The sequence below is a fragment of the Vulpes vulpes genome, chromosome 3 (genome assembly GCF_048418805.1).
Source record: "Vulpes vulpes isolate BD-2025 chromosome 3, VulVul3, whole genome shotgun sequence".
NCBI lineage: Eukaryota > Metazoa > Chordata > Mammalia > Carnivora > Canidae > Vulpes > Vulpes vulpes.
In genome coordinates, this window is record NC_132782.1 from 99,210,523 (window position 1) to 99,233,455 (window position 22,933).

Here is a 22,933-nt window from a genome sequence, read left to right on the forward strand (position 1 = left end):
AAGCAACATGGTGCCTTGGCTGGTCAGTGCATCCATCTTCATCAAAATAAGTTCCTTCAGGGGATCGCTGGGTGGTGCAGCGGTTTGGCGCCTGCCTTTGGCCCAGGGCGCGATCCTGGAGACCCGGGATCGAATCCCACGTCGGGCTCCCGGTGCATGGAGCCTGCTTCTCCCTCTGCCAGTGCCTCTGCCTCTCTCTCTCTCTCTCTGTCTCTCATGAATAAATAAAATCTTAAAAAAAAAAGTTCTTTCATCAATATAATTTCCATAGACCTTTTAGATATAAGTGAAAATGAAGGTCTCCTTATGAACCCAAGGATTTCTAAGGATGTGGAAACCCCAGGTTGGTGGCTGAGCTTCTTTCTTCCTGCCTTAGAAATGGTGACTCTGACTCATTTGGCTTTCTCAACCACCCCACAAGTAGGTAAGACTGATATAAGGTCCCTTACTGAATGGAGGAGAAAATGAGGCCCAGAAAGAAAAATTCGCTTTCCTAAGCAAATGGGTTTGAATTTTGTCTTCTCATCCCAAACTCTGTCCTTGCCACTTCATTGTCCTGTCATTGCTGGGAGTGGGGTGCCTTACTGTTGCCAGTGACTACATGTACCCTAGAATGTGGGGTACTCTGCACATAAAGGAAAGGAGGACACTTTGGAGTACATTGGTAAGAAAGTGGGCATGCCATTCATACCCACTACAGGTACATGGGTTTAAGGCTGCTAAAGCAAGGGCCTGGAATATTGACCAAAAATTCAAGGACCTGCATAGATTCACATAAAATTATCCTTATGGTCCAGCTGCTTGTTTCCTTCAATGTGAGAACTGTTATCCAAATAATGACAGCAGGTAGAGAGAAGCCACAGATTAATCAAGATTTATTAGTCTCCTTTATGCCATCTCCTACACGAGAGAATAGCCCTGTGCTTATGGGACCTCTGGCCTTTTATATTTTAAATAACATCATCTCTATATGTAGAAAGCAAGGTTTTTTGTCCTCAGCTTATCCCTGAATATTAAGGTGTTCTGTTGGTCAGATGCCTCCTATCAATGACCCATATTGAGGACCTTTTAGAGAATCTAACGGGTATTGGGTTTGCTACCACCCTTCTGGGCCTTTGCAAGAAGCTGATAACTAGTAGCCACATACTATTTATCCTCTGAATTCTCATACAAAAGGGAGGAAGGATAGAGTTTCATCAGGTAAGAGTCTATTAGACTAAGAAGCTCCACCTATGTTAGGCTAGACTAGATGCTGTAACGAATAGACTTAAGATGTCATGACTAAGGCACACCTGGGTGGCTCAGTCAGTTAAGCATCTACCTTCAGTTCAGGTCATAATCCCAGGATCCTGGGATCGAGCCCATATCAGGCTTCCTGCTCAGTGGGGAGTCTGCTTCTCCCTCTCTCTGCCCCCCTACTTGTGCTCTCTCAAATAAATAAGTAAAGTCTTTTTTAAAATGTTATGACTTGGGATCCCTGGGTGGCGCAACGGTTTGGCGCCTGCCTTTGGCCCAGGGCGCGATCCTGGAGACCCGGGATCGAATCCCACATCAGGCTCCCGGTGCATGGAGCCTGCTTCTTCCTCAGCCTGTGTCTCTGCCTCTCTCTCTCTCTCTCTGTGACTATCATAAAAAAAAAAAAAAAAAAAAAAATTTAAAATGTTATGACTGAACACTATAGAAGTTTTATTTCTGTCCTTTCATGAAGATGGCACCAAAGGTGAAGAAAAAAGCCCCTGCCCCTCCCAAAGCTGAAACTTTGAAAGCTAAGAAAGTGGTGCTGAAAGGCATGCACAGTCACAAAAAAAAGAAGATCCGTAGATCACCTACATTCCAATGACCCAAGACCCTGCCTCTCTGAAGGCAGCCCAAATATCCTCAAAAGAGCGCCCTCAGGAGAAACAAGCTTGATCACTATGCCATCATCAAGTTCCCCCTGACTACTGAGCCAGCCATGAAGAAAATAGAAGACAACAACACACTTGTATTCATTGTGGATGTCAAAGCCAATAAGCACCAGATCAAACAGGCTGTGAAGAAGCTCTATGACATTGATGTGGCCAAGGTCAACACCTTGATCAGGCCTGATGAAGAGAAGAAAGCATATGTTCGACTGGCTCCTGACTGATGCTTTGGATGTTGCCAACAAAATTGAGATCATCTAAACTGAATCCAGCCAGCTATAAATCTAAATTTTTTTCACCATAAAAAAGGAAGTTTTATTTCTTTTTTTTAAAGATTTATTTATTTATTTATCTATCTATTTATTTATTTATTTATTTATGATAGACATAGAGAGAGAGAGAGGCAGAGACACAGGAGGAGGGAGAAGCAGGCTCCATGCCAGGAGCCCGACATGGGACTCGATCCCAGGTCTCCAGGATCGCACCCTGGGCCGAAGGCAGGCACTAAACTGCTGAGCCACCCAGGGATCCCCGGAAGTTTTATTTCTTCTCAGGGTAGCTCCAGATTGGTGGGGGAGACCTACTATGTACATCCAGAAATTCAAGCATATGGTGACTTTACATCTTTAACATGTAGCTTTCAAGGTCATTCTCAATGTTGACATCCTAGACAGTTGGAAGGAGGAAAGAGCATAAAGGGATATGCAAGGACAATTTTTTTTTGCTGCTCCTGAAAGTTATACTCATCCCTGCTTCCCACTTCACACTAACTGCAACTCAATCATGTAACCATATTTGCTGTTGACTGAACTGTCCTTCTTTGTTCTGTACCCCTCCTAGCTACCCTGCTATCTTGGGTTCTGGTCCAGTTCAGCCAATGTGTTCCTGAGACATCACAGAGCCCTTCACTAGCAGGAGCAGTCACTCAGCTGTTATAACAGACTAGATTTCATTTATCTAAGTACTCAGAAGGTGCCTGCTCTGTGCCAGCAAGGCACTGGCTTCTGGGAATAATTAAGGGGGATATCTTCTCTGCCCTCAGGGACTTGACACATTCAGTCTACAGCAAAGCCTTAGTGTCTAGTGACTATTTGAAACCACGGCCTATAAGGAGATGATGAGGTTAAATGAGGTCACAAGAATGAAGCCCTAATCCAATAGAGCTATTGCCCTAATAAGAAGAGGAAGAGACACCAGAACTCTTTCCCCCTCTACCACATGAGGTCACAGTGAGAAAGGCAGCTGTCTGCAAGCCAGCAAGAAAGCCCTCACCAGGAACCAAATTAGTTGGTACGTTGATCTTGGACTTCCCAGCCTCCAGAACTGTGAAAAAATAATTTTCTGTTGTTTAGGTCATCCAGTCTGTGATATTTTGTTGTGGTAGCCTAAGCTGACTAGTAAGATACCCAACTAAAAATACAAAGAAACAACATGTAATGTAGCTCAGAGTCCAAGAACTGGAAAAATACTTCTAGTCTATAGTATTGAACCTATGTTGTGCAGTAGTTAATTTTTCTCTGCAGAAATCTTCTAAATTACATAAAAATTCATTTCTAAAGTCTTGGCAGCATCTGCAAAGATGTTTTAATCCTTTTTTCTTCAGTTTGATAAAATTAGCTTCATTATGGTGAGGTCTCCTTAATTAAGAAGAATTATTGATTGTCTAGGGACTAGATACTCAAATATCTAGGGACTTGATACTTCAATTAAAAAATAAAAACAAAAAAAAAAGAATATTGAGGACCTCAATATTGAGAGGAGTGGTTTTTATCTGTAATTTATGAACGTCAACAGGTAATGATCAGTGTAATGATCAGACTAATAACAAACACTGTGAGAGCAATTTGCTAACAGTTCTTGAAGGCCACTCTGTGCTAGGCATGGATGTATTGCATATAATTTGTTCTTAATTATAATTAAAATACTGATGATAGTCATTATTGGCTTTTGTATAAATTTGAATTATCCTTATAGTAGTACCCTTTTTCATAGTCTTGTGTTTGGGAAGTGGGCAGTTAGATCCAGTGGCTGAATGTCAGTTTCTCTTTATCATCTAGGAACTACTCCTAGCACATGAGGATAAATTTGCTGACATACTGTGAAGAGTAGTGATTACCAATTAATTTAGTGCTCTACTTCAACATAAAATTCAAGGAGTCACTATTGGTGGTGGTAGTGATGGTGTATTCATGTTGTTTTTGTCTAAATCTGGATTCTACCCATGGTACATTTATTAAGAGTACAAGCTTTGGAACTGATTGAACCAAGTTCACATCTTGTCTCTGATACCTCCACACCATGTTGCTTTGGATAAAGTTATTCAGCCTTACTTTCTTCCATTCTAAAATGTTGATAATCATCCCTACCCCTTAGAATGTTGTGAAGATTAAATGAGCCAATATATATTCAGTGATTAGAATGGGGCATAGGACATAGTAAACCCATGAGATATTATTTCCTTTACTACTGTTTTTATTATTGAGTGTGGTGTGCATGTAAATATTACCCATCATGGATTTGCAGGTAGAGAAAAGTTGGAAACCATTATTCTAGTCGACAAATAAGAATCATGCCTGTTTAGCATAATAGATTTTATAAGAAAGTGATTTTAGGTGATAATGGTGATGGTGGCTCTTTCTTTCCCTGTAGCATTTGTAATCAGTACAATATCATCGCAGACAAAGTCAGTGAGATTCCTGCCAACACTGAGGAGCTGGTATTCCTCATTGAATTCTTAAAGAAATCCAGTAATGTCACCGTGTTCAAACTCAGGAGGCAACTTAGAGATGCAGTTGAACGGTTAGAGTTCTTGATGGATTATGCAGACCTACCCCGTAAGTCCAACACCCTGTAGACCTATTGCAAATGTATATTTATATTTTTAGAAATAAGGAGTCAGGAAGGAGAGTTAGTAATCCTACCACTAAATGTCAGTTTTGGGAGAGCTGCTTTTCAAGCATCCCCATATATTAAAGGCACTAATTTCCACACTCTTACACAAAGAAATTTGAATCAAACAAAAGGGATCTTATTGTTAAGCTAAAAGAAGAAATATCTAGGGACTTGATGAGTTCTTAGGTGCCTTTCTTGATATCTGTGTCTGGTGTTTCTGAAAAAATCACTTCCAAATGCAGAGTCCCTTTATAAATGGATAGATTTATTTCATCTATAATTTTAATGCAATTCCACCTTTGAGGAGAGGCCAGGGCACTTTCCTTCATGCTCCTGTATATCTTAAAAGGAAAGAAATGGCTAGGGCCCCTTCAAGGCTTATTGGGCCAAGGTAGAGTTTTGTAGGGACCAGGTTCTGAAGGAAAAACTGATACAGTGTCCACAAGCTAAGTTTTCAGATCCTTCTTCCATCTGTGAATTACCTGGTATTCATGGTGTTTGTGGGGAAGAGTGATGGGATGGAGAGATGGGGACTGGGAGTGGAAAGCAATGCCTGTCAACCCACATATTCATGAGCTGTGCCCTTGACCATGTGAACACACACTGGACCTTTGCTTCCTAAGTTCCCAAGGGTACAGAGGGAACCCAGGATATTTCAGCTGACCAGAGTCTTAGGATGAGCAGGGGATCTGGCACTGATTTTATTACTGACATTTAACCAAAAGGGAGACTGGGACTCAGATGGTGACAGTTTAAAGAGGAGAATCAGAACATGAGCCCAGGTTCCTACTCTACCCAAACCTAGCCTGGGAACGCAGTGAAGCACAATGGTTAGAACATCAGCTTTGGAGTTTGTTAGACCTGGGACTGAAGTCGTCCCTGCCGCCTTCTAGCAGTGTGATCTTGACTACTTGGCTAACCTTTGTTTTCCATCTGCAAAAACAAGGATGACAATACCATTGCCTTTCTAGCCTGGCATTTGGTAAGTGCTCCATAAATGTTGGTTATCATTCATCCATAATGGGCCCATCCATTCGTTGCCACCCCCTCACCCACTTCTGTTGACCTTTTGTTCTGCTGAATTAACTCCCTGCATGTTGACCTATGCTGAAGAGTGTCCTGGAGCTGACTGTATGTGTTTTGCAGAAGAGGATATCAAGTTGAACAGCACTCTGTTCCTCTGGCCAGACCAGATTGAAGATATCTTTGAAAACAGCCGAAACTTGCTCCTTAGCAAGAGGGATCAGGCTGAGATGGACCTCATTAAAAGGTACAGGAAGAGTGTGAGATTGTTTTAGAAATGATACCCACTGGATAACACGCTGTAGGTTCCTGGTTCTGCTCAGAGCCCCCCCACAGCAATGCGTGGGCGAAGGCTGGAAACAACTGGTAGAGAAAATTTTCTTTCGTTTCCCACTGAGGGATGTTCTCTTTAAGCCTGCTTCATTCACTGTAGTGACCCTGCCAGTGCCTTCCCTCCCTGCCTTGAACAATTGGAATTTGGCAGTGCAGAGAGAAAAAGACAAAAATAGTGGCATGGCATAATGGCCTCACAATAATAATAGCAAAATCATCCCCCTTACATTAGAGATCACAGATTTGTGAGATAGCAAGACAGGGATCATAGAGGCATGGTAGGAGGCTGAGAGATTGCCTGTTTGGCAGCTGGTTTTGTTCAGTACTAATGTGGCTATATAATTTATTCATTCATTATCTGTCAATTCAACTAGGATTTTTTTTTTTTACAGATTTTTACTATGTGCTGTGCTGTATTCCAGACATGTTAAATGTGTTTGCACACTAAATAAAAATTTTGATCCAGGGGCAGAGAAAATACAGACCTACTGAAAAATCAAACAATGTCAAGTGAAGTGGGTCAAGAACCACGTAGATGGCAAAGACATACATGCATTCATGGCCATCCCAGCTTGTAACACTAGGTTTATGAACAGTAGGGTCCTACCAGTTACTATCCCCTTCATACATGAATGGCCCCCAGCCTAACTTTGGATCTTACAATCCCTGTAAATACTCACAAGAAAGGAAACGAGTAGATAAAAGCAGGGATTTCTACACAGAATGGAGTTTGGACTGAAGGAGAAAACTATTTATTCGTTGCCTTCAAAATATGGCCTAGGTCTGCTATCCAGAAAAAAAAAACAACAGCAACAACAAAAGTGTGTGTGTGTACACACTTCCAGCAACCTTCTTCTCTCTCTACCCAGAAATTTTAGCCAAATGGGTGCTACTGATATTTTTAATTAATAAAATAAATAAAATTTTAAAAAATAATAAAATAAAATAAAATAAATTTATTTCTTGGAACAGTCTTAAATTCACAACAAAATTGAGAAAGTACAGTGTCCCCATTTACCCCATGTCCCCTTATGTACAGCCTCCATCATGGAACTGATTTGCAGGTTAGATGAAATAAAATAAATGTATTTCTTGGAACAGTCTTAAATTCACAACAAAATTGAGAAAGTACAGTGTCCCCATTTACCCCATGTCCCCTTATGTACAGCCTCCATCATGGAACTGATTTGTAGGTTAGATGAACAGGATTTTTTTATCTTTTTGAGCCTCAGTGTCCTCATCTGAAAAATTGGATAACTGAGCCCATCTCAGATCATATCTTTTTGTGAGAGTTCTCATTGTGCAAAAGGATGAAGTGAGATGACCTGAGATTGTGCCTGAGTGGTACCTAGCACATGGTAGGAATTCAAAAGCTGTCTGCTACCTTCATACCTTGATTGATGACTTCTTTGGGGAGAAAAAATGCTTCACTGATAAACCACAGCCTTGCGAGTATACTTTTGGAGCAGTGCTGTCACACTACTTAGAATCAATAAGTGTTGTTAAAGTTCAGAGGAGTAAGGGGTGACTCTGGGAGAAATGGGAACTGTCATTTATGATGAGAGGAGAAGAACACTGGCTATCTGCTCTTGGAGGGGCAACTCTCACCCTGATGACACCTACTGGTTCCTCCACTCTCCATAGCAGAATTTAGCAGAGGAGGGGCTCCAGGAGAAATCCGAAGCCCTGGGCTCAGCCCTCTCTTTACTGAATGCTTAAACCTCACATCCATCATTTTTGCATTAATCTTGAGAACAGTATGTGAGGGGGGCTGAGCAATGTTCATTTAATTTGTCTTCTGTGAAAGCAACTCCATTACCTCTCTAAGAAACTTGACCAGGCACCTGGGTGGCTCAGTCAGTTGAGCATCTGCCTTGGGCTCAGGTCATGATCTCAGTGTCCTTCGGATCAAGCCCCACATCATGGGGCTCCCTGCTCAGTGGGAAATCTGTTTCTCCCTCTCCTTGCTCTTGCTCTCTCTTAATCCAAATTTATTATCAAATATATAGAACTTAAAAAGAAAGAGAGAAACTTGACCTATTTTACCAGCCACATTAATTTTTTGCTTTGGCACTAATTATTCCCCATTTTCTAATCCCCACACCCAACCCTCAATTCCTTCTTACACCTTCTTCCTCCTCTGTCCACTTAGTGCCTAGTCAACTGACACCCATAGTCTAGCCTCTGTCTCCCTTGTCTGTTGGATCCAGACAGGGCTCCACCAGCAGAGAGGCTCAGGAGTTTGGAGAGTGATGACTTTTTCTCCTTTCCCTCACTGTTTAGCCCTGGAGCTCTGGCAGTAGCTTCATCCCTCCTGGATGACAATTCTTGCTTCTCCATGGTTTCCGTTCCCACTGCTCCTTTGGCCCTAGAGGTCATAGTGGCTTCCCTCGGAAGCTACCCATATCTTACCTGTGTAGACAGTCCCTTCATTAAAGCCTCTCTTTGAACACTGGAATGAATTCCATTTCATGCCAGAATTCTGACCAATCCACCATTTTTAAATCCCTAAGTTATCCTCCCTCAGACTCCAGGTAGTCCCTCAAATACATTTTGGGACTTACTCAACCTAGTTTCCTGAGTGCCTCCTATTTACTAATTACTGTATTATTGTATGAAATATATACATATGTATATATTGTGGACATGAAAGTGCTTTGGAAACTATAATGTGCTAAGCAATTATAGCATAACACTATATAATATAGTCTACCTTGTTAGAAAAAGGGAGAATTAAATGTGTGACCTTCTTTGTTGTAAAAAAGATCTTCCCTGATCATTCTAGCTAAAAAGCCCTCTACTTCCACCCACTAGGCGCTCTGCCCTGTTTTATTTTTTTCAGTTTTTATGTCTATCAGAAATACTTCATCTTATATTTATCTATGTATGAATTTATCCATCCATCTATCCACTCACCCACCCATTCATCAATCCATGTTTCTTTTTTTTATAATAAATGTATTTTTTATTGATGTTCAATTTGCCAACATACAGAATAACACCCAGTGCTCATCCTGTCAAGTGCCCCCCTCAGTGCCCATCACCCATTCACCCCCACACCCGCCCTCCTCCCCTTCCACCACCCCTAGTTCGTTTCCCAGAGTTAGGAGTCTTTTTTTTTAATAAATTAATTTTTTATTGGTGTTCAGTTTACCAACATACAGAATAACACCCAGTGCTCATCCCGTCAAGTGCCCCCCTCAGTGCCCGTCACCCATTCACCCCCACCCCCCGCCCTCCTCCCCTTCCACCACCCCTAGTTCACTTCCCAGAGTTAGGAGTCTTTATGTCCTGTCTCCCTTTCTAATATTTCCAACACATTTCTTCTCCCTTCCCTTATATTCCCTTTCACTATTATTTATATTCCCCAAATGAATGAGAACATACACTGTTTGTCCTTCTCCGATTGACTTACTTCACTCAGCATAATACCTTGTAGTTCCATCCACGATGAAGCAAATGGTGGGTATTTGTCGTTTCTAATGGCTGAGTAATATTCCATTGTATACATAAACCACATCTTCTTTATCCATTCATCTTTCGATGGACACCGAGGCTCCTTCCACAGTTTGGCTATTGTGGCCATTGCTGCTAGAAACATCGGGGTGCAGGCGTCCCGGCGTTTCATTGCATCTGTATCTTTGGGGTAAATCCCCAACAGTGCAATTGCTGGGTCGTAGGGCAGGTCTATTTTTAACTCTTTGAGGAACCTCCACAGTTTTCCAGAGTGGCTGCACCAGTTCACATTCCCACCAACAGTGCAGGAGGGTTCCCTTTTCTCCGCATCCTCTCCAACATTTGTGGTTTCCTGCCTTGTTAATGTTCCCCATTCTCACTGGTGTGAGGTGGTATCTCATTGTGGTTTTGATTTGTATTTCCCTGATGGCAAGTGATGTAGAGCATTTTCTCATGTGCATGTTGGCCATGTCTATGTCTTCCTCTGTGAGATTTCTCTTCATGTCTTTTGCCCATTTCATGATTGGATTGTTTGTTTCTTTGGTGTTGAGTTTAATAAGTTCTTTATAGATCTTGGAAACTAGCCCTTTATCTGATACGTCATTTGCAAATATCTTCTCCCATTCTGTAGGTTGTCTTTTAGTTTTGTTGACTGTATCCTTTGCTGTGTAAAAGCTTCTTATCTTGATGAAGTCCCAATAGTCCATTTTTGCTTTTTTTCTTTTGCCTTCGTGGATGTATCTTGCAAGAAGTTACTGTGGCCGAGTTCAAAAAGGGTGTTGCTTGTGTTCTCCTCTAGGATTTTGATGGACTCTTGTCTCACATTTAGATCTCTCATCCATTTTGAGTTTATCTTTGTGTATGGTGAAAGAGAGTGGTCTAGTTTCATTCTTCTGCATGTGGATGTCCAATTTTCCCAGCACCATCTATTGAAGAGACTGTCTTTCTTCCAATGGATAGTCTTTCCTCCTTTATCGAATATTAGTTGACCATAAAGTTCAGGGTCCACTTCTGGGTTCTCTATTCTGTTCCATTGATCTATGTGTCTGTTTTTGTGCCAGTACCACACTGTCTTGATGACCACAGCTTTGTAGTACAACCTGAAATCTGGCATTGTGATGCCCCCAGCTATGGTTTTCTTTTTTAAAATTCCCCTGGCTATTCAGGGTCTTTTCTGATTCCACACAAATCTTAAAATAATTTGTTCTAACTCTCTGAAGAAAGTCCATGGTATTTTGATAGGGATTGCATTGAACGTGTAAATTGCCCTGGGTAACATTGACATTTTCACAATATTAATTCTGCCAATCCATGAGCATGGAATATTTTTCCATCTCTTTGTGTCTTCCTCAATTTATTTCAGAAGTGTTCTATAGTTTTTAGGGTATAGATCCTTTACCTCTTTGGTTAGGTTTATTCCTAGGTATCTTATGCTGTTGGGTGCAATTGTAAATGGAATTGACTCCTTAATTTCTCTTTCTTCAGTCTCATTGTTAGTGTATAGAAATGCCATTGATTTCTGGGCATTGATTTTGTAATCCATATGTTTCTTATCTAGGTTTCCCCAAACTAAAATACAAGGATAGGGATCTTAATAGTATATATCACAAATGTCTCCCTGATGCCTAGAGCAGTCCTTCAAATGTATGAAGCCCTCAACAACTTAATTTCTCTTTCTTCAGTCTCATTGTTAGTGTACAGAAATGTCATTGATTTCTGGGCATTGATTTTGTAATCCATATGTTTCTTATCTAGGTTTCCCCAAACTAAAATACAAGGATAGGGATCTTAATAGTATATATCACAAATGTCTCCCTGATGCCTAGAGCAGTCCTTCAAATGTATGAAGCCCTCAACAATAAGTATCTAATGGATGACTAAATAATATGTATATACACACATTTTAAGTATGATGTGTGTATGGAATAGGTATATATAGAGTTCATATATATACACACATACATATTTACCTGTACAGGTAAACATCTGGAAATGTTTAACTGCCAATAGGGTCACAGCAGACATCTCTGGGAGGTAGGATAATAAGTTATATATATATATATATTTATATATGTAGGATAATAAGTAGATAAATAAGGATATTATCTATATATAGAAAATATATATAAATATATATTATATATATGTGTAGGATAATATATATAAAATTCATTAGAAGATCACATTCTCCCCAGGCTTGAATATGGATGGGCAATTGCTGATACTTTGAAAATCAAAAGTGGAAAGTTCAAATGTGATGGGGCTGTCCTTTACTTTTAGGTGCTCAGAATTTGGGTCGAAACTTGAAGGCTACAACAAGGAACTAGAAGGGTTTAGGAAACGTGAAGTGATGACCACAGAAGAAATGAAGAACAATGTTGAAAAGCTTCACGAGCTTTCAAAGAACCTAGATCAAGCACTGGTGGAATTTGAGGTTTGGAGTCTTGGCGTCTGGGGCTGGAGACTTATGATTGTCCTGTCCTGTTGAGTCTGCTTCTCAGTTTTGTATTTTCTTAACATTACCTGTCAGGTGGATAGTATTGATTGATGGATTGACCAGTTCATTCATTGGCACTTTCAACTATCTTTTTCTACACCCCTACATCATGGCAGCTTTTTTGTTAGGCATTGAGTACACAAAGAAACAATTACAGAAAAAAAAAAAAAAAAGAAACAATTACAGTAGAATAGTTGCTCTCATACATTGAGTATTTATTATGTGCTTGACAATATACAAAGGGCTTCATACATGATATATCACTTAATACCCATCACAAACCTTTGGGGTAGGTACTGTTATCATCCCCATTTATCTCTATTTCAATAGGAGAACTAAGGCTTGGAGAGGCTAAATAAATTTCCCTGAAGGTCAACTAGTGAGTTCTTTAACCCTTAAAGCTCTTATTGTTGAGGTAAGTCAGCATAAAAAGGGGCAGCATCATGTAAACAGCTAACATACATATGAAAATTGTGAAAATGGGGAAATGGATATGGTAGAGTGGGATCAAAGATGATGGAGCAAGCAGCAATTTATCCTAGAGTTTCATCCAGCTAAATCTTAGCTGTCACAGCCCTCAGAGGTAGCAGAAGGACCTTCTTATTTGAGCCTATGTCTTATTTTCCTCTCTTACTCTCTGGATGAATGAACATCTTCCTCAACTTGTCTTTCAAAGCACTGAGAAATTTGCCATGGTGTCTTCTAGGGTTCAGAAAACCACCCACCCACCCAATTAAACAGCATCCCCTTTTGCCCTGCAGTTGATCAATAAAGAGGAGGAACTGTTGGAAAAGGAGAAGAGTACCTTCCCTCTCCTGCAAGCCTTGATGATCAACAAAGTGCCTTATGAGCAGCTATGGCTGATGGCATATGAGTTTAGCATCAAGTCAGAGGAGTGGATGAATGGTATGCTTTGGGCTTAGTCTACTGGGACATGGTGGCTGATGGGGTAGTGGATCCAACCCAGCCAGTTCTAGAATAGGGTTTGGACTTCAGATTTAAGCTAGACTTTTCATCATATTGTTATACTCTGGATTAACACAGCCACACAGTCAAATTTTTGTGATGTGATAATGATGGTAAATAGGAATTGAAGAGCCAGACCTGTCACCAGGGTAAAAATAGAAGAGGCAGCCAACCAGAGCCATGGATTGCAAAGAGGCAGATAGCGGGGAGAAGATGGCATTTCCACCACTGTGCTGCTTTAAGAAAGACCAGAGTGCCATAGACATCTGTAAGCTACTACTTTTTCTCTAGATCCTGGAGGCTAGGGAGAAATGGAGGAGGTAGAGTCAACAGGACTTATCTGGACTTATCAGGATTGATCTGATATGGGGCAGGGGGCAGGGAGGGAGAGGGAAGAAACTGGGGGACTCCCAGATTATGAGCCCAGGCAATTTGGTGAATATTGCCATCACTAAACAAGAGAAGTAACAAATTTACTGGGAAAAAAAGACCCATCGGTTTGAATATACAGAGTTCAAGGTGTCTGCAGACACCCAAATGGGAATATTAATCAGCAGTTGAATATATCAGCCTGAAGTTAAGTTATATGTCTGGGGAGGGTGATTTATATTGGGAAATAATTGATTGTAGATTACAATGAAAAGCCATGAATGATGTCACCTGGGGAGAGTGTACATAAGCAGAGGACAAACTCCAAGATCCTTAGAGCTGAGCCCACAGTTTGTTTCCATCGCTTCAATGTTAAATGAGCACAACTGTGATGAACGTCTTTGTTGCCCGTTTAATAGATGCAACTATGATCATTTTCTTAGGAGAAGTTCCTGAAAGTGAAATAGCTAGATCAAAAGTCATGTGATGAAAATTATTAGGAGTTTCTTTATTTTTTTTGAAGTACCAACCCTTTGTTTTTTTTTAAGAATTTATTTATTCATGAGAAACACAGAGAGAGGGAGAGGCAGAGACACAGGCAGAGGCAGAAGCAGGCTCCATGCAGGAAGCCCAACACAGGACTCAATCCTGGGTCTCCAGAATCGGGCCCTGGGGTGAAGGCAGCACTAAACCACTGAGCCACCGGGGCTGCCCTATTAGGAGTTTAAAAACTGTTTTTGTTGTTGTTGTTACTGTCTTCTAGAAAAGTTATGTTTTAAATTTTAAAAGTACCGGGATCCCTGGGTGGTGCAGCGGTTTAGTGCCTGTCTTTGGCCCAGGGCGCGATCCTGGAGACCCGGGATCGAATCCCACGTCGGGCTCCCGGTGCATGGAGCCTGCTTCTCCCTCTGCCTGTGTCTCTGCCTCTTTCTCTCTCTCTCTCTGTGACTATCATAAATAATAAAAATAAATAAATAAATAAATAAATAAATAAATAAATAAATAAATAAATAAATAAATTTTAAAAGTACCCTTCTAGCAGTACTAAGAGTGCCCATTCCTCACACCCTTAACAAATCTGGGAAATAATAGCTTTGAAAACTATTTTTGCCAATTTATTTATTTATTTATTTATTTGGCTGATTTAATATTTGAATTGGTATTTTTCTTTTTCACTTAAAATTTTTTCGTTTTCCACAGATGCTCTTAATTTTTCCATGTAATCAATCATATCTGGACAATTCTAATATTTTACCTTATTTGTATACCCCCTTTTTTATTCACTGTTCTGTGCTGATTAGCACCTCCAAAATAAACAGTGCTAATAAGGGGCCCCTTTGTCTTATTCCTAATTGTAATGGGAGCTTTTACAGAGTGTCACCTTTAAACATGATTGCTTTTTGTTGGTTTGCGATACAAAATTTTTATGGTGTTAAGGAAATATTTATAGTTTACCTTAAGCTTTATTTTTTAATTTAATTTTATTTATTTATTTATTTATTTTTTTAATTTAATTTTATTTTATTTTTTAAAGCTTTACCTTTAAGCTTTATTTTTTTTAAAGATCTTATTTATTCATGAGAGACACACAGAGAGAGGCAGAGACATAGGCAGAGGGAGAAGCAGGCTCCCTGTGGGGAACCCAATGTGGGACTTGATCCCAGGGCTCCAGGGTCATGCTCTGAGCCAAAGGCAGATGCTCAACTACTGAGCTACCTAGGTGTCCCTAAATTTTTAATTTTAAATTCATAACAGCAGAAAGAACATTCTGGCATATAGTTCTAAATGTTAACACATATATAGATTCACCACAATGAGAAAGCAGAAGTTGGACAGCCCGGGTGGCTCAGCAGTTTAGCGCCACCTTTGGCCCAGAGCAAGATCCTGGAGTCCCAAGATTGAGTCCCATGTTGGGCTCCCTGCATGGAGCCTGCTTCTCCCTCTGCCTGTGTCTCTGCCTCTCTCTGTGTCTCTCATGAATAAATAAATAAAATCTTAAAAAACAAAACAAAACAAGTTTCATCACTTCAATAAAATTTCTCATACTGCCCCCTTTGTAGTCACTCTACCCCCAGCCAAAAGACCTGGAACTGTGGAGCTCTTCACTGTTACTATAGTTTTGTCTTTTTGAAATTGTTTTGTAAGTAGAATGATACAGTGTATAACCTTTTGAAAGTGCTTCTTTCACACTGCATACTACTTTGAGATTCATTCAAGTTATTAGTTATAACCATAGGTCCTTCCCTTTTATGCTTGGGGTAGTATTCTATTGTGTGGATATACCAGCTCATTTACCCACTTACCCACTGGTAGATATTTGGGCTATTACCAGTTTCAGGCTCTTATGAATAGCTGCTATAAACATTCATGCCTGCATTTTCATGTTGACATAAGTTTTCATTCCTCTGGGGTAAATGCTCAGGAGTAGATTGCTGGGCTATATTTAAGGTTTACATATAACTTTGTTTAAAAAAATGTCTTGGGCAGCCCCCATGGTGCAGCGGTTTAGCGCCGCCTGCAGCCCAGGGCGTGATCCTGGAGACCCTGGATCGAGTCCCACGTCGGGCTCTCTGCATGGCGCCTGCTTCTCCCTCTGCCTGTGTCTCTGCCTCTCTGTGTGTGTGTGTGTGTCTCTATGAAGAATAGATAAATAAAATCTTTAAAAAATAAAAATAAATGTCTTGTAGGGCAGCCTGGGTGGATCAGCGGTTTAGTGCTGCCCTCAGCCCAGGGCGGGATCCTGAAGACCCTAGATCGAGTCCCACGTCGGGCTCCCTGCGTGGAGCCTGTTTCTCCCACTGCCTATGTCTCTGCCTCTCTGTGTCTCTCATGAGTAAATAAATAAAATCTTTTAAAAAAATGTCTTATAATAGTAAAGTATCCCTAATTCCTCTCTTCCATTTGTTGTATCATTTCTGTTATTCATTTCATCTGTATATAAACTGTAATCATCAAATATATTGTTGCTTTTATTATCTTGAACAAACTTAACTGTTAGATCAGCTAAGAATAGGGAAAATAAAAATATTTATTTTACCTTCACTTTTCCTTCTCTAATGCTCTTCCTTTCTTTATGTAAGTCTGAGTTTCTGACAAATCCTTTTCCTTCTTTTCAAGAACTTCTTGTAACAGGGGCACCTGAGTGGCTCAGTGGTTGAATGTCTGCCTTTGCTTCAGGTCATGATCCCAGGGTCCTGGGGATTGAGTCCTGCATCAGGCCGCTGCAGGGAGCCTGCTTCTCCCTCTGCCTATGTTTCTGCCTCTCTGTATCTCTCATGAATAAATAAATAAAATCTTTAAAAAAAAAAAAAAAAGAACTTCTTGTAACATTTCTTGCAACATAGGTCTACTGGCAACAAATTCTCTCAATTTGTTTGTCTGAAAAAGTATTTTTTGCTCCTTCACTCTAGAAGGATAATTTCTCAGAACACAGAACTTTAAGGTTGGTGGGGTTTTTCTTCTCTCATTCCACTCTATTCTTGTTTGTATGGTTTCTGAGGAAAAAGGGAATATAATGCTTATCTTTGCTCCCCTAAGTATGGTGGTTCCCCCTACCCTCTGGCTGTTTTAAAGTTTTTTCTTTAACTTTGATTTTCTACAGCTTGAATATATCTAAGTGTAGTTTTTGGCATTAATCCTGGATCTGTGGCTTGGTGGCTGACATTAATTTGGGGAATATTCTCAGTCTTATTCTTCAAATATTTTTTCTGTTCCATTCTCTTCATTCTCCCTCTGTTATTTCCATTACTTGTGTGTCATATCTTTTGTAGTTATCCCACAGTTCTTAGCCATTCTGTTCCAATTTTTCCCCCATCTTTTTTTTTTTTTTTTTAATTTTGGAAGTTTCTAATGATATATCCTTAAGCTCAAAGATTCTTTCATCTGTGTTCGGTCTACTAATGAACCTATCAGATGTCTTCCTATTTCTGTTACAACGTTTTTGCTCACTAGCAAAGATTTTGTTACCGCTGTACTTTATTTTTTTTAAGATTTATTTATTTGAGAGTGAGAGTGCAGGCACACACACACACACACACACACATATGAGCAGGGGGAGGGACAGAAAGAAGGGAGAGAATCCTCAAGCAGACTCCCCACTGAGCCCAATTCAGAGTTCCACAACCCCAAGGTCATGACCTGCACTGAAATCAAGAATCCAGTGCTCAGCTAACTGAGCCACCCAGGCGACCTACTTATTGCTATTCTTTAGATTTCTTGGATCATCTATATAAATAGTCATGTCATCTGGAAAACTAAGACATTTTATTTCTTGTTTTCCAGGCTGTATGCCTCCTATTTGTTTTTCATGCCTTGTTGTATTGTCAAGGACTTTAAGTATGATATGGATTAGGAATTGTTAGAGTGAAAATCCTTGCCTTGTTCCTCATCTTAGGGAAAAAGTATTACATCTTTCACCATTAACTATTACGGGTTTGGCTTGGTTTGGTTTGGTTTTTTAAAAGCACTTTATTGAAGTATGAGTGACATGTAAAAAGCTGTACAAAGTTCCAATATAGAGTCTAATCGTAGTATAGGTTTTTCATAAATGCCCCTTATTGAGCTGAGTAAGCTCTTTTCTATTCCTAGTTGGTTTAGAGGTTTTTATCATGAATGGATACTGAATTTTGTCAAATGTTTTTCCACATCAATTGATATTATCATGTGATTTTCTTTTTTTAGACTGCAAATATGGTTTGCCTATGATACCCCTGTGTCATAGGTGAAACTGTTGAGGGTTTAGAAGGGTTCAAGAAAACATGCTCAGGGTTTCATTAGCTAAGGAGATGTTTCAGTTCCAGATCCAACTCCAAAGCCTGTGCCTGTTCCAATATCCATACTCACAGGCACAATTCTCATTGCACAGAGTTAGAAGTGTACGTGACTAATAACCACTCGATTGTCTGACCCTTCCCTCACCCCATGTTTTCTATTTCAGGACCCCTCTTTTTGCTGAATGCTGAGGAGATTGCAGAGGAAATAGGGAATATGTGGAGAACAATATATAAATTGACCAAGACCCTAGCTGATGTACCTGCACCCAGGCGGTTAGCAGAGAATGTGAAAGTCAAGATTGATAAATTCAAGCAGCACATCCCTATCCTCAGCATTTCCTGCAACCCAGGAATGAAAGACCGGCACTGGCAGCAGGTTCCTGTCACTCTCCACCCCTCGCCAGCCCAATCCATACCCAATGCATACCTGGTCTTGGTAGCCCTTTGGAAGGCAGGAACCAATCAATACTGGGTCCAGCATCTGCTTTCTGAAAGGGAGAATCTACTTGAGGCTAAAGCAGCAGTAATGGGAGAGAAAATCTTTTATTTTTTTTTATTTTTTATTTTTATTTTTTTTTTAAAGATTTTATTTATTTATTCGAGAGAGAAAGAGGCAGAGACACAGGCAGAGGGAGAAGCAGGCTCCATGCAGGAAGCCTGATGTGGGACTTGATCCCAGGACTCCAGGATCATGCCCCAGGCCGAAGGCAAGTGCTAAACTGCTGAGCCACCCAGGGATCCCAGGGAAAATCTTTTAAAGGAAGGAAAGGGGCAGAATGAACAGGTTGACCCTTTTCTTTGGTGACCCTACTGCTGATATTTAAGTATTGCTCTAGCCAATGACCACAAAGTCTCTCCTTGTCTCCTTCCCTAAGCAAATGGCTGCTCAGGGTCCTACAGGGTGATAAGGGCATTAAATTACATTGGGAAGGCATTGATTTATCCCTTGACCTAGGACACACAAAAGAGAAAGCCACACCTTTTCTGCCTCCTGACAATGCCAGATGGTTCCTGCTTGGGCTGACCAGACTGTAGAGCCTCGTTGTCCAACAGGCTATGTTCAGAAATAACATTTCACTCTTCTTTCAGCCCTTTGAGTCTATAAATGAGAATAATAAATATTCTCCCTAAAAATAGTTGGGACTTTTATAAGCAACCAAGTGTGAGGGTGATAAGTGTGGTGTGAACACTAAGCAGAAAAAAGAAAACTCACTGTGTTTCTAAAATAATCATCACATTCAAGGGCTAGCAATGGCCTTGAAACGTCCTCTATTCAGGAGTTGCTCTGTGTGGAGGTGGAAATGAGACTGGCTCTCCATAGGCAGATTTCTCTATGATTTGGCCTGGAATTCCTCTCTGGGAACCATGCACAAGACTGAGGACAAGCCTCTGGAAGGACTCACTCTGAAAGCACATCCATTACCTTTCAGAGAATGAAGTCTGAGCTAGGAGCATTTTGATCTCTCTGGGAATATAGAGATCTTGATATATGAGAAATTCCAGAGTTTTCTGTAAAGAGGAACTGCTTTTATTTCCCAGAAAGCCTTGAAATTCAACATCTAAGCAAAGGGTGTAAAGGAGGACAAGTGAGAAGTCATCTGAGTAGACTTCTGGTCTTGTACTGCCCTAGCAGAGGGGTCTGCACAGGGGCAGCTACCCCCAATTATAAGTGCTCATAGGGTGCCACTCCCCATGGACCTAGCCCAACTAGAGCTTTGACCCATTTGGAGGGCTGGGGAGGTTGGGTAAACAAATTGCCTTTGATAGTGCTATCTCTCCATAAGGTGGCACTATGGAAAGTACCCTTGTCAATGGCATTTAAACAACCCTCCCAGGACACTCAGGATATCTCTTCTACTTGGTGCTCTCCCTGTGATGATGCTGTTCTCATATGTGGGTACTTTAAAAAGCCCAACCAATCCTAGACATTCATAATTCTCATTTACAGATCACTTAGGTGGACAGATTGGAAAAAAATTACTTTGAATTAAAAGAAAAAAAAAAAACAAAAAAATAAGAATTAAAAGAACAATATCAGCAATAGCTCAAACATATTGAATACCAACTCTGAACTAGGTGCTGTTATATATTTTGTATGGATTCCCTCATTTTATCTTCCCTACAGCCCTTTGAAGTAGGGAATATCATTGTCTCCAGATAAGAAAACTGAGGCTTAGAGTAAATTGTCACATGGCTAGTAAACCGAGAGAGGGAGTTCGAATCTAGGTCTGTGACTAGGGGAAATGGGACGAGAAATACCAGATCAGAGGGGATAATAGCCATAGGTAAGAGTGGAGTATAGCCCCAAGAAGGTGGATCCTGAGTAATGAGCCCCTAAAGCAGAAACCCAGTGGCCTAAACAGTTAAAAGTGAGCTCAGAAAAGAGAGAGGCCACCAGATACAAACAGTGCCCCTCCCACCTAAAGCCCCTTCCTGCCTACACTGTAAGTCAAACCACAAGCCACCCCAGTGATAGCTGCCAGCCTGGGAAAGCGGTTCTCTGCCCTAATGCCTAACTCAGGAGATCAATTTTCTGGCTCTCACAGGGAACTCTGAAGGTTAAACCACCTCTAGCTCTAAAGGCTATAGGATGGATCTTCTGGAGACATGGGGTGTGGGGTGGTTGTGCTGTGGTTTCTGACCATTTCCCAGAACTTAAGCAGGAAGGGCTGGTCCTTGGGTTTGGGGCCCTGATACCAGCAAAGAGGTTGCTACTGTGGTTTAAAACAAGTCGTAACAGGGTGACATTTAACCACCTGATGCGCACCAAAGATCGCCCTCTAGGACATTGCTGCCCAATGAAAATAATACAAGCCACATGTCTAATTTTACAGTTTCTTGTAGTCACATTAAAAAACAAAAACAGGTGAAATAAATTTTATGAATATATTTTATTTAACCAAACATTCAAAATATTTTTCAATAAGTAGTCAATGTAAAAATGTTAATGTAATCTCTCACATTACATTTGTCATACTAAGTCCTTGAAATATGATGTGCTTTTACACTTAGAGCATGTCTCAGTTTGGGCTTGTCACATTTCAAGTTCTCAAATAGCCACAAGAAGTTAGTGGCTCCATATTGGACAGGGCAGCTGTAGGCTCTTAGAATTAGGAAACCAGATGCTTTGTTAGTCTCTGTAATCAACAAAAGCAATCTAAAAAAAAAAACCCTACTAATCTCTGAGTCTTTCCTATGGGCCAAGCACTATGCCAAGTGCTTTACATAGTTATTAGCATTTAATCCTAGAGAGAGTATGTGTTCTAAGCTGTACTTTCAGGTATTAGGGAATAAATCAAAGTCCAGGGTCACCAGGAACAGTTGTGCAGATTGTGTACTCCATAACTCTAGGGAATGTGGTTTTGGGGAACTACAGTGTGAATTGTACTTTTTTAGAGTTATGCAGTGTATAACCTTCACAACTGTACATGGAAGACCTGAGAGACTCACTAGATGTGATGGAGAAGAGCTTTTTAGGGAGAACTGGGTCCAAGTCCCAATTCTGCCATTTATTAGCTGGATGGTCTTGGTCAAGGTACATATTTTCTTTGTCTCAGTTTCCTTATATGTACAAGAGGAATAATAATACATTAGAAACTTCCTCATCATTATTGGAGGAATGAAATAAGTGCATAAAGGTCTTAAAACACTGCCTACTTCATAGTAAGCCCTCGATAAATGTTAATTACTTCTATGATTTCCATTATCTTAGTGGACCTCCAGGTATCCTCAGGCCCTGACTGGTAAGCCATTTGAATTAGCTGTTTCATTCATGTTTTCACTCTGTAGATATTTAATGATGCCCACTAAATGCCATGCTTCAGGGACACATGGCTAAATAAGACATCCCATTGTCCTCCCAGGGCTGGACAGAGATTGGGCAGTAGGTGAGGTTTCTCAGAGTCTCATTCTCCTTCAGGTCCTCCTACTCCTCTTGAGCATGTTTGCTCAGTCCTTGAGAAAACTGCTCAAAGCCATCAGAGACTTCACATACGAACTTCTTCAGGGATATTTTCACTTAAAAGACAAGCCTGGGGGATCCCTGGGGTGGCGCAGTGGTTTGGCGCCCGCCTTTGGCCCAGGGCGCAATCCTGGAGACCCAGGATCAAATCCCACGTCTGGCTCCTGGTGCATGGAGCCTGCTTCTTCCTCTGCCTGTGTCTATGCCTCTCTCTCTCTCTCTGTGACTATCATAAATAAATAAAAAATTAAAAAAAAAAAAAGACAAGCCTGGGTAGTATTTACACCAAAGAAATGGGCCCAAATGCTAACCGTTCCAACAAGTTAGCACACTGGGGTGGAAAGGAAAATATTTGGGCAAAGGGGGTTTCTTCCTCCTTCCCAGCATCCTCAGATCACAGAATTGGGGGTTCTGCATATCCTGTATACTCAGGACTTTCTCCTTTTACTCAGCAGACCCTTATTGCAGCTTCTGTCATAGACCAGGCTTTGCACTAGGCCCTGGAGCACAAAAACAAACCAGATCTGGTTCCATCTCCCGGAGTGCTCACAAGTTGGCACTGTGCCCAGCGCTGGTGAGCAGTGATCCCCAATAAACCAGAGAGGAAGCAGTGTGCCTCCTAGGCCGCCTCCCACATTATTAGACTCGCACCATCCAATTTGATAGCCATTAGCTAAACAGCTATTTAAATCAAGTAAAACTAAATAAAAATTAGAACTCAATTCCTCAGACACACTGGCCACATTTCCAGGACTCAATG

General features: G+C 40.8%; 1 protein-coding gene across 1 annotated transcript in view; it reads left to right on the forward strand.

Moving 5' to 3' along the window:
- DNAH3 (dynein axonemal heavy chain 3) overlaps positions 1 to 22,933 on the forward strand; it is a 170,698-nt gene that overhangs the window by 35,501 nt on the left and 112,264 nt on the right. Inside the window, exons 16-20 of the mRNA XM_072753699.1 lie at positions 4,554 to 4,738; positions 5,943 to 6,066; positions 11,889 to 12,042; positions 12,867 to 13,011; positions 18,377 to 18,588. Of these exons, the coding sequence (XP_072609800.1) occupies positions 4,554 to 4,738; positions 5,943 to 6,066; positions 11,889 to 12,042; positions 12,867 to 13,011; positions 18,377 to 18,588 (820 nt within the window). The remainder of the gene's footprint in view (positions 1 to 4,553; positions 4,739 to 5,942; positions 6,067 to 11,888; positions 12,043 to 12,866; positions 13,012 to 18,376; positions 18,589 to 22,933) is intronic.